Raw genomic sequence first — 13,529 nt, forward strand, 5'->3', positions numbered from 1 at the left:
GTGGAAATACCAGGACCCCAGTGGAAATACCAGGACCCCAGTGGAAATACCAGGACGCCAGTGGAAATACCAGGACCCCAGTGGAAATACCAGGACCCCAGTGGAAATACCGGGACCCCAGTGGAAATACCAGGACCCCAGTGGAAATACCAGGACCCCAGTGGAAATACCAGGACCCCAGTGGAAATACCAGGACCCCAGTGGAAATACCAGGACCCCAGTGGAAATACCAGGACCCCAGTGGAAATACCAGGACCCCAGTGGAAATACCAGGACGCCAGTGGAAATACCAGGACGCCAGTGGAAATACCAGGACCCCAGTGGAAATACCAGGACCCCAGTGGAAATACCAGGACGCCAGTGGAAATACCAGGACCCCAGTGGAAATACCAGGACCCCAGTGGAAATACCAGGACCCCAGTGGAAATACCAGGACCCCAGTGAAAATAAGTCACTTTATCTAACTTTTTGGGGTTATCTTAGGTTATCTACACATATGTTGCTATGTAATAATCTATGTAACTATTTGTGTATACCTGAATAAACTTACATAACCTTTATGAAAGTGTCAAGAGTATAGTGTCAAGGTGTTACCTTGACACTATACTCTTGACACTGTCAAGGTGTTACCTTGACACTATACTCTTGACACTGTCAAGGTGTTACCTTGACACTATACCAGTCATTTCCTACCTGAATGGAATTTTTTCTCGTGCTGTTTATGTTTAGTTAGTGTGATATTCATTTGTGTTGCACGTTGTGTTGCACGTTGTGTTGCACGTTGTGTTGCACGTTGTGTTGCACGTTGTGTTGCGCGTTGTATTGCACGTTGTGTTGCGCGTTGTATTGCACGTATTGCACGTTGTATTGCACGTTGTGTTGCACGTTGTGTTGCACGTTGTATTGCACGTTGTATTGCACGTTGTGTTGCACGTTGTGTTGCGCGTTGTATTGCACATTGTGTTGCGCGTTGTATTGCACGTTGTGTTGCACGTTGTATTGCACGTTGTATTGCACGTTGTATTGCACGTTGTATTGCACGTTGTGTTGCACGTTGTGTTGCACGTTGTGTTGCACGTTGTATTGCACGTTGTGTTGCATGTTGTGTTGCGCGTTGTGTTGCACGTTGTATTGCACGTTGTGTTGCGCGTTGTATTGCACGTTGTATTGCACGTTGTATTGCACGTTGTGTTGCGCGTTGTATTGCACGTTGTGTTGCGCGTTGTATTGCACGTTGTGTTGCACGTTGTGTTGCACGTTGTATTGCACGTTGTATTACACGTTGTGTTGCGCGTTGTGTTGCACGTTGTGTTGCACGTTGTGTTGCACAGTATTACATCGGGTATTTTTTACTTAAGGTTGTACAGGTATTTACTTGGTGTTGACATCGCTGACTGCTAGAGGAACTCATAGCAAGTTTATTTAGGTCAAATACACATTAGTATAGTTATCATACATAGTTTAACCCCCCTAAAAAGTCCGACGAAGTGACTTATTGCAAACCATACCACGGGCGGGAATAGAACCCGCGGTCACAGAGTCTCAAAACTCCAAACCGTCGCGTGTCATTACGATTTCGTGAGTCATGTTAATGACTTATTGGAATTCGGGTCCTACAGATCTGATTTACTCCTTCCTACCCCAGGCGGTGCTGGCACTGAGGGTGGGGACGGATGGGTCGTCACTGCAGGAGGCGGAGGAGGTGCTGCAGCAGATATTTGAGTATAGTGTCAACACAAGTCATCGTCACTTCTACAACCAACTCTATGGTGGCATTGATGAGGTCACTCTGGCGGCCTCCTGGCTGATAGAGGCTCTCAACACTAACGTGTGAGTATGTTCTCATCTAATTTTACTCGTAATTCCTAGACTTTATCTCTTACTGACTAGTTGCACTTATTTCTCTAACCTTGAAGGCCACATCGTATCTACTCCTGAAACTGTGGATACAACTAGATGTCACCCATCTCTGTATAAACAGCTGTATAGCCCTTGTGGCTTAGCGCTTCTTTTTGATTATAATAATTATAATAATAATAATAATAATAATAATAATAATCTGTATAAACATCGTTTTAATCACTTAACCAGTGATCCTTGAAACACCATGCACCCAGCAGAGCTAGGTGTTGTTCATGACCCGAGGACTCTCATGGTAGTGGTACAGTGATCCTTGAAACACCATGCACCCAGCAGAGCTAGGTGTTGTTCATGATCCGAGGACTCTAATGGTGGTAGTAACTTACTACCACCATGTGTGTTGTTGATAGTATCTTCGAGCTTACTACTAGTAAGCTCAAAGATAGTATCAACTACCTCCAGTTCCAACTGGCCGCAGTTTGGTTAAGTGTTTCACGGCTTCACTAGTATATAAACTGCTTGTACAGGCTGGTATTCAACAGAGAGGTGGTTAAAACTAGCCTCGAGTTTACCACTACCACGAGTCTGATAATGGAGAGAAGTTGCTCAAGTTCCCAAATATTATTTTAGATTTCCAGATATAACAATAAAAAGTTTTTTTTTAGTTTTCAACACGCTTAAAAAATTTGAAGTTAAGATAACTAATGTGATAATGGTATACAATACTGACAAGTATACCTGGAGTATACCTGGAGTATACCTGGAGTATACCTGGAGTATACCTGGAGAGAGTTCCGGGGGTTAACGTCCCCGCGGCCCGGTCTGTGACCAGGCCTCATAGTGGATCAGGGCCTGATCAACCAGGCTGTTACTGCTGCCTGCATGCAATCCAACGTACGAACCACAACCCGGCTGGTCAAGTACGGACTTAAGGTGCCTGTCCAGTGTCTACTTGAAGACAGTCAGGGGTCTTTTGGTAATCCCCCTAATGTATGCTGGGAGGCAGTTGGACAGTCTTGGACCCCTGACACTTCTTGTGTTGTCTCTTATCATGGTAGTGACCTACACAGTAGACTTCGAGCAGAGTTGAGGCAGCAGATGGATTAATTACATCGTCTTCACATCTCTACCGCTTCTGCTGACTCTCCTGTACTCGACTAAAGAAGCCTACCGTGTAGGCGAAACGTGTCTTAATAAAGATACCAAACTGTGGAAATAAATGGTATAAAATACCGACACAATGGAAATATAAACACAAATGCAGTATAATGTGATCCTTTATTGACAACGTTTCGCCCACACAGTGGGCTTTTTCAAGTCACACACGGATCTACCCACTGTGTGGGTGAAACGTTGTCAATAAAGGATCACATTATACTGCATTTGTGTTTATATTTCCAAAGATACCAAACTGTTGGACGTGTGTCTTATTAGATTAACAAAACTGTTAGTGTTAGATAATTTACTTTCACGTTTACTGTAACTAAAAATTAGTCAGACTTAGTTTTTGTAATTGATTTTTGATTATGACTGCATCAGATGACCAAATCTTTGGATAGATTCAGGAAATTGATGCTTCTGTTTTTTTCAATTTGAAAGCCTCACATGGGTGGCTGTAATTAGTAATTATTAATGACATTGTCATCTCAGAGTAATTAAGTTGTTTAATAATAATATTCTCGTATTATTTAATTACCTCATCAGCAATAATTATTTTTATGTATATTAAACGTGTTCTTATAATTTCGAAATTAATCGTATAGGGAAAATTATCGATATTTGCCAAAATTTTGGCATCATCTTCTCTCTAATGTGTGTGCAAAAAAACCACTGGGGGGAGTTGAAAGATAGCTCTAGGCCTCTCGTGTGGCCATCAATGCATCATCAGGAGCTTGCAGTGCTGCAGATATCAGTGGGAAGTCCAAGTAAATACGTTCAGGGAAACGTTCTGACTAGAACGTTCCTCTGAACTATTCTGCCTGGACTTCCTACCCATTTGTGCAACTTTGCAACCTCCTGATGTAGACGAATGGTTCAGAGAACCGACATGTTGATAAATAAGACACATGTGCAACTCTTGGGTATCTTTATTGAGGAAACGTTTCGCCACACAGTGGCTTCATCAGTCCATACAAAGGAGAATCTTGAAGAACAGGAGGAGAATGAGGTAATCAGTCCCTCAACCTTGAGTCGATACCCAAGAGTTGCACATGTGTCTAATTTATCAACATGTCGGTTCTCTGAACCATTCGTCTACAAACCTGTCAGACACTGCAACTTCTTGGGATCTTAATACTTGGGAATTCTTCGCTTGCCTAATTCTTGGGCACGACCTACTTCAACATTGAACAAATGTTACACGACCTATGACTGCTGCACCTCTCCTGCCAACGGTTTATAAGCTGCTTCTCAGCACGTATGCCGTATTCTATTCAAGATTGATGGACTGACCACATCGACTCAAGGTTGAGGGACTGATTACCTCATTCTCCTCCTGTTCTTCAAGATTCTCCTTTGTATGGACTGATGAAGCCACTGTGTGGCGAAACGTTTCCTCAATAAAGATACCCAAGAGTTGCACATGTGTCTAATTTATCAACCTCCTGATGTGTTGATTGCAACACGAAAGGCGTAGATAAATTGGACGTGTGAATTGCTCATTACTCTATAATTTGTTCATGATTGTAGCCATGTATAAACTTAAGTAAATTTACTTACTTACTTGATTCTTTACCTTTGTAACTTGCGAGTTCATTATCTTAGTACCTTGTTCAGCTATCATAACTTTGGGGCCCAGTTCCTGGACCCATTATGTACCTCTGTAATGTCTTGACTACCGCCCACAGGATGGGTATGGTATGACTACCACTCACAGGATGGGTATGGTGTGACTACCACCTACAGGATGGGTATGGTGTGACTACCACCTACAGGATGGGTATGGTGTGACTACCACCTACAGGATGGGTATGGTGTGACTACCACCCACAGGATGGGTATGGTATGACCACCCACAGGATGGGTATGGTATGACTACCACCCACAGGATGGGTATGGTGTGACTACCACCCACAGGATGGGTATGGTGTGACTACCACCCACAGGGTGGGTATGGTGTGACTACCACCCACAGGATGGGTATGGTGTGACTACCACCCACAGGATGGGTATGGTGTGACTACCACCCACAGGATGGGTATGGTATGACTACCACCCACAGGATGGGTATGGTATGACTACCACCCACACAATGGGTATGGTATGACTACCACCCACAGGATGGGTATGGTATGACTACCACCCACAGGATGAGTATGGTGTGACTACCACCCACAGGATGGGTATGGTGTGACTACCACCCACAGGATGGGTATGGTGTGACTACCGCCCACAGGATGGGTATGGTATGACTACCACCCACAGGATGGGTATGGTATGACTACCACCCACAGGATGGGTATGGTATGACTACCACCCACAGGATGGGTATGGTATGACTACCACCCACAGGATGGGTATGGTGTGACTACCACCCACAGGATGGGTATGGTGTGACTACCACCTACAGGATGGGTATGGTGTGACTACCACCCACAGGATGGGTATGGTATGACCACCCACAGGATGGGTATGGTATGACTACCACCCACACAATGGGTATGGTATGACTACCACCCACAGGATGGGTATGGTGTGACTACCGCCCACAGGATGGGTATGGTGTGACTACCACCCACAGGATGGGTATGGTGTGACTACCACCCACAGGATGGGTATGGTGTGACTACCACCCACAGGATGGGTATGGTATGACTACCACCCACAGGATGGGTATGGTGTGACTACCACCCACAGGATGGGTATGGTATGACTACCACCCACAGGATGGGTATGGTATGACTACCACCCACAAGATAGGTATAGTGTGACTACCACCCACAGGATGGGTATGGTGTGACTACCACCCACAGGATGGGTATGGTGTGACTACCACCCACAGGATGGGTATGGTGTGACTACCACCCACAGGATGGGTATGTTATGACTACCACCCACAGGATGGGTATGGTGTGACTACCACCCACAGGATGGGTATGGTATGACTACCACCCACAGGATGGGTATGGTATGACTACCACCCACAGGATGGGTATGGTATGACTACCACCTACAGGATGGGTATGGTATGACTACCACCCACAGGATGGGTATGGTGTGACTACCACCCGCAGGATGGGTATGGTATGACTACCACCCACAGGATGGGTATGGTATGACTACCACCCACAAGATGGGTATGGTATGACTACCACCCACAAGATGGGTATGGTATGACTACCACCCACAGGATGGGTATGGTATGACTACCACCCACAGGATGGGTATGGTATGACTACCACCCACAAGATGGGTATGGTATGACTACCACCCACAGGATGGGTATGGTATGACTACCACCCACAAGATGGGTATGGTATGACTACCACCCACAAGATGGGTATGGTATGACTACCACCCACAAGATGGGTATGGTATGACTACCACCCACAAGATGGGTATGGTGTGACTACCACCCACAGGATGGGTATGGTATGACTACCACCCACAAGATGGGTATGGTATGACTACCACCCACAGGATGGGTATGGTATGACTACCACCCACAAGATGGGTATGGTGTGACTACCACCCACAAGATGGGTATGGTATGACTACCACCCACAAGATGGGTATGGTATGACTACCACCCACAAGATGGGTATGGTATGACTACCACCCACAAGATGGGTATGGTATGACTACCACCCACAAGATGGGTATGGTATGACTACCACCCACAAGATGGGTATGGTATGACTACCACCCACAAGATGGGTATGGTATGACTACCACCCACAAGATGGGTATGGTGTGACTACCACCCACAAGATGGGTATGGTATGACTACCACCCACAAGATGGGTATGGTATGACTACCACCCACAAGATGGGTATGGTATGACTACCACCCACAAGATGGGTATGGTATGACTACCACCCACAAGATGGGTATGGTGTGACTACCACCCACAAGATGGGTATGGTATGACTACTACCCACAAGATGGGTATGGTATGACTACCACCCACAAGATGGGTATGGTATGACTACCACCCACAAGATGGGTATGGTGTCCATAATAAACATATATTTAACTCCACCTGTGGTTGTTTTGCATCTTGTATCATTTCGCGATTATATATATATATATATATATATATATATATATATATATATATATATATATATATATGTCGTGCCGAATAGGCAGAACTTGCGATCTTGGCTTAAACAGCAACGCTCATCTTGCCATATAGGACAAGTGAAAATTTGTGTATGCAATAATTTCGCCAAAATCATTCTGAACCTAACGAAAAAAATATATTTGATTGTGTTTGTTTAGTATTAAATTATTGTAAACGTATTTTAAATATATTTAGTTGGGTTAGGCTTAAATAAATTGCTCTTGTTATAATAAGGTTAGGTAAGTTTTCTAAGAATCTTTTGGTGCAAAATTAAAAATTTTTACATTAACATTAATGAAAAAAATATATCTTTAAACGTATAAGAGAAAATTTCAGAAAGGACTTAATTTTAAATGAGTTCTTGCTAATTGACCAGTTTTACCTCTTCAGCACGACATATATATATATATATATATATATATATATATATATATATATATATATATATATATATATATATATATATATATATATATATATATATTTATATATATATATATATATATATATATATATATAATTACTTACGTTAACAGAAAATATAATTCCAGACACACGTACGAGGCAGCACCAGTGTTCACACTGGTTGAGAGCTTCGTTATCGGCCGCCTGGTGGAGCTCTTTGGCTGGCTGGACGGTGAAGGTATCTTCTGTCCTGGTAGGTTGTATTTCTGTTATTGTAGTCACTCACATGAAGCTACACTACTGTTAGGTTGTATTTCTGTTACTGTATTCACAGTATAGACACATGGTACTCTTATATATTATTAGTAATCAGAAATCGACAAGTAGATGTATAAGACAGACATGTAACGCTCCGGCGTCTTTGTTGTAGTATAACAATGTTGTATTACAGGAGGCAACATAGTGTTGCATTACAGGAGGCAACATAGCAATGTTGTATTACACGAGGCAACATAGCAATGTTGTATTACACGAGGCAACATATCAATGTTGTATTACAGGAGGCAGCATAACAGTGTTGCATTACACGAGGCAAAATAACAGTGTTGCATTACAGGAGGCAACATAACAGTCTTGCATTACAGGAGGCAACATAACAGTCTTGCATTACAGGAGGCAACATAACAGTGTTGCATTACAGGAGGCAACATAACAGTCTTGCATTACAGGAGGCAACATAACAGTCTTGCATTACAGGAGGCAACATAGCAATGTTGTATTACACGAGGCAACACAGCAATGTTGTATTACAGGAGGCAACATAACAGTGTTGTATTACAGGAGGCAACATAACAGTGTTGTATTACACGAGGCAACACAGCAATGTTGTATTACAGGAGGCAACATAACAGTGTTGTATTACAGGAGGCAACATAACAGTGTTGTATTACACGAGGCAACACAGCAATGTTGTATTACAGGAGGCAACATAACAGTGTTGTATTACAGGAGGCAACATAACAGTGTTGTATTACACGAGGCAACACAGCAATGTTGTATTACAGGAGGCAACATAACAGTGTTGTATTACAGGAGGCAACATAACAGTGTTGCATTACAGGAGGCAACATAACAGTGTTGCATTACAGGAGGCAACATAGCAATGTTGTATTACACGAGGCAACATAACAGTGTTGCATTACAGGAGGCAACATAGCAATGTTGTATTACACGAGGCAACATAGCAATGTTGTATTACACGAGGCAACACAGCAATGTTGTATTACAGGAGGCAACATAACAGTGTTGTATTACAGGAGGCAACATAACAGTGTTGTATTACAGGAGGCAACATAACAGTGTTGTATTACAGGAGGCACCATAACAGTGCTGTATTACAGGAGGCAACATAACAGTGTTGTATTACAAGAGGCAACATAACAGTGTTGTATTACAGGAGGCAGCATAACAGTGTTGCATTACAGGAGGCACAATAACAGTGCTGTATTACAGGAGGCAACATAACAGTGTTGTATTACAGGAGGCAACATAAGTGTTGTATTACAGGAGGCACCATAACAGTGCTGTATTACAGGAGGCACCATAACAGTGTTTTATTACAGGAGGCACCATAACAGTGTTGTATTACAGGAGACACCGTAACAGTGTTGTTGTGTTGCAGGAGTCACCATAAAAGTGTTGTGTTGCAGGAGTTACCATAACAGTGTTTCTGTGTTGCAGGAGTCACCATAACAGTGTTCTTGTGTTGCAGGAGTCACCATAACAGTGTTGCTGTGTTGCAGGAGTCACCATAACAGTGTTTCTGTGTTGCAGGGGTCACCATAAGTGTTGTGTTGCAGGAGTTGCCATAACAGCGTTGTTGTGTTGCAGGAGTCACCATAACAGTGTTGCTGTGTTGCAGGAGTCACCATAACAGTGTTGCTGTGTTGCAGGAGTCACCATAATAGTGTTTCTGTGTTGCAGGAGTCACTATTACAGTGTTGTTGTGTTGCAGGAGTCACTATAACAGTGTTGCTGTGTTGCAGGAGTCACCAAAAGTGTTGTGTTACAGAAGGCACCATAACAGTGTTGTGTTGCAGGAGTCACCATAACAGTGTTGTTGTGTTGTTGGAGGCACCATAACAGTGTGGTTGTGTTGTAGGAGTCACTATAACAGTGTTGCTGTGTTGCAGGAGTCACTATAACAGTGTTGCTGTGTTGCAGGAGTCACCATAACAGTGTTGCTGTGTTGCAGGAGTCACCATAACAGTGTTTCTGTGTTGCAGGGGTCACCATAAGTGTTGTGTTGCAGGAGTCGCCATAACAGTGTTGTTGTGTTGCAGGAGTCACCATAACAGTGTTGCTGTGTTGCAGGAGTCACCATAACAGTGTTGCTGTGTTGCAGGAGTCACCATAACAGTGTTGCTGTGTTGCAGGAGTCACTATAACAGTGTTGCTGTGTTCCAGGAGTCACCATAACAGTGTTGCAGGAGTCCCCATAACAGTGTTGCTGTGTTGCAGGAGTCACCGTAACAGTGTTGCTGTGATGCAGGAGTCACCATAACAGTGTTGTTGTGTAGCTGGAGGCACCATAACAGTGTTGTGTTGCAGGAGTCACCATAACAGTGTTCCTGTGTTGCAGGAGTCACCATAACAGTGTTGCTGTGTTGCAGGAGTCACCATAACAGTGTTCTTGTGTTGCAGGAGTCACCATAACAGTGTTGCTGTGTTGCAGGAGTCACCATAACAGTGTTTCTGTGTTGCAGGGGTCACCATAAGTGTTGTGTTGCAGGAGTTGCCATAACAGCGTTGTTGTGTTGCAGGAGTCACCATAACAGTGTTGCTGTGTTGCAGGAGTCACCATAACAGTGTTGCTGTGTTGCAGGAGTCACCATAATAGTGTTTCTGTGTTGCAGGAGTCACTATTACAGTGTTGTTGTGTTGCAGGAGTCACTATAACAGTGTTGCTGTGTTGCAGGAGTCACCAAAAGTGTTGTGTTACAGAAGGCACCATAACAGTGTTGTGTTGCAGGAGTCACCATAACAGTGTTGTTGTGTTGTTGGAGGCACCATAACAGTGTTGTTGTGTTGTAGGAGTCACTATAACAGTGTTGCTGTGTGGCAGGAGTCACTATAACAGTGTTGCTGTGTTGCAGGAGTCACTATAACAGTGTTGCTGTGTTGCAGGAGTCACCATAACAGTGTTGCTGTGTTGCAGGAGTCACCATAAGTGTTGTGTTGCAGGAGTCACTATAACAGTGTTGCTGTGTTGCAGGAGTCACCATAACAGTGTTGCAGGAGTCACCATAACAGTGTTGCTGTGGTGCAGGAGTCACCATAACAGTGTTGCTGTGTTGCAGGAGTCACTATAACAGTGTTGCTGTGTTCCAGGAGTCACCATAACAGTGTTCCAGGAGTCACCATAACAGTGTTGCAGGAGTCCCCATAACAGTGTTGCTGTGATGCAGGAGTCACTATAACAGTGTTGTTGTGTAGCTGGAGGCACCATAACAGTGTTGTTGTGTTGCAGGAGTCACCATAACAGTGTTGCTGTGTTGCAGGAGTCACCATAACAGTGTTGCTGTGTTGCAGGAGTCACCATAACAGTATTGTTGTGTTGCAGGAGTCACCATAACAGTGTTGCTGTGTTGCAGGAGTCACCATAACAGTGTTGTTGTGTTGCTGGAGGCACCATAACAGTGTTGTGTGTTGTTGTGTTGCAGGAGTCACCATAACACCATAACACCATAACACCATAACACCTTTCAAGGCAGTTGAAATTGCCGACCTAGAAAATGTACAGAGAACCTTCACGGCGCGCATAACGGAGATAAAACACCTCAATTACTGGGAGCACTTGAGGTTCCTGAACCTGTATTCCCTGGAACGCAGGCGGGAGAGATACATGATTATATACACCTGGAAAATCCTAGAGGGACTAGTACCGAACTTGCACACGAAAATCACTCACTACGAAAGCAAAAGACTTGGCAGACGATGCAACATCCCCCCAATGAAAAGCAAGGGTGTCGCTAGCACGTTAAGAGACCATACAATAAGTGTCAGGGGCCCGAGACTGTTCAACTGCCTCCCAGCATACATAAGGGGGATTACCAACAGACCCCTGGCAGTCTTCAAGCTGGCACTGGACAAGCACCTAAAGTCGGTTCCTGATCAGCCGGGCTGTGGCTCGTACGTTGGTTTGCGTGCAGCCAGCAGCAACAGCCTGGTTGATCAGGCTCTGATCCACCAGGAGGCCTGGTCACAGACCGGGCCGCGGGGGCGTTGACCCCCGGAACTCTCTCCAGGTAAATAACAGTGTTGCTGTGTTGCAGGAGTCACCATAACAGTGTTTCTGTGTTGCAGGAGTCACCATAACAGTGTTGTGTTTCTGGAGGCACCATAACAGTGTTGTTGTGTTGCAGGAGTCACCATAAGTGTTGCTGTGTTGCTGGAGGCACCATAACAGTGTTGTTGTGTTGCTGGAGGCACCATAACAGTGTTGTTGTGTTGCAGGAGTCACCATAACAGTGTTGCAGGAGTCACTATAACAGTGTTGTTGTGTTGCTGGAGGCACCATAACAGTGTTGTTGTGTTGCTGGAGGCACCATAACAGTGTTGCAGGAGTCACCATAACAGTGTTGTTGTGTTGCTGGAGGCACCATAACAGTGTTGTTGTGTTGCAGGAATCACCATAACAGTGTTGCAGTAGTCACTATAACAGTGTTGTGTTGCAGGAGTCACCATAACAGTGTTGCTGTGTTGCAGGAGTCACCATAACAGTGTTGCTTGTTGCAGGAGTCACCATAACAGTGTTGCAGGAGTCACTATAACAGTGTTGTGTTGCAGGAGTCACCATAACAGTGTTGCTGTGTTGCAGGAGTCACCATAACTGTTTCTGTGTTGCAGGAGTCACTATAACAGTGTTGTTGTGTTGCAGAAGCCACTATAACAGTGTTGCTGTGTTGCAGGAGTCACCATAAGTGTTGTGTTACAGAAGGCACCATAACAGTGTTGTTGTGTTGCAGGAGTCACCATAACAGTGTTGTTGTGTTGTTGGAGGCACCATAACAGTGTTGCTGTGTTGCAGGAGTCACTATAACAGTGTTGCTGTGTTGCAGGAGTCACTATAACAGTGTTGCTGTGTTGCAGGAGTCACCATAACAGTGTTGCTGTGTTGCAGGAGTCACCATAGCAGTGATTCTGTGTTGCAGGGGTCACCATAAGTGTTGTGTTGCAGGAGTCGCCATATCTGGAGATTATCTGTGTTGTGTTGCAGGAGTCACCATAACAGTGTTGCTGTGTTGCAGGAGTCACCATAACAGTGTTCTGTGTTGCAGGAGTCACTATGACAGTGTTCCTGTGTTCCAGGAGTCACCATAACAGTGTTGCTGTGTTGCAGGAGTCCCCATAACAGTGTTGTTGTGTTGCAGGAGTCACCGTAACAGTGTTGCAGGAGTCACCATAACAGTATTGTTGTGTTGCAGGAGTCACCATAACAGTGTTGCTGTGTTGCAGGAGTCACCATAACAGTGTTGTTGTGTTGCTGGAGGCACCATAACAGTGTTGTTGTGTTGCAGGAGTCACCATAACAGTGTTGCTGTGTTGCAGGAGTCACCATAACAGTGTTGCTGTGTTGCAGGAGTCACCATAACAGTGTTGTTGTGTTGCTGGAGGCACCATAACAGTGTTGTTGTGTTGCAGGAGTCACCATAAGTGTTGCTGTGTTGCTGGAGGCACCATAACAGTGTTGTTGTGTTGCAGGAGTCACCATAACAGTGTTGCAGGAGTCACTATAACAGTGTTGTTGTGTTGCTGGAGGCACCATAACAGTGTTGTTGTGTTGCTGGAGGCACCATAACAGTGTTGCAGGAGTCACCATAACAGTGTTGTTGTGTTGCTGGAGGCACCATAACAGTGTTGTTGTGTTGCAAGAGTCACCATAACAGTGTTGCAGTAGTCACTATAACAGTGTTGTGT

General features: G+C 44.5%; 1 protein-coding gene across 1 annotated transcript in view; it reads left to right on the forward strand.

Annotated features, from left to right (window-relative positions):
- Positions 1-13,529, forward strand: part of LOC128691793 (cysteine sulfinic acid decarboxylase-like) — a 95,513-nt gene that overhangs the window by 20,086 nt on the left and 61,898 nt on the right. Inside the window, exons 2-3 of the mRNA XM_070080766.1 lie at positions 1,620-1,830; positions 7,697-7,803. Of these exons, the coding sequence (XP_069936867.1) occupies positions 1,620-1,830; positions 7,697-7,803 (318 nt within the window). The remainder of the gene's footprint in view (positions 1-1,619; positions 1,831-7,696; positions 7,804-13,529) is intronic.

The sequence above is a fragment of the Cherax quadricarinatus genome, unplaced genomic scaffold (assembly GCF_038502225.1).
Source record: "Cherax quadricarinatus isolate ZL_2023a unplaced genomic scaffold, ASM3850222v1 Contig928, whole genome shotgun sequence".
NCBI lineage: Eukaryota > Metazoa > Arthropoda > Malacostraca > Decapoda > Parastacidae > Cherax > Cherax quadricarinatus.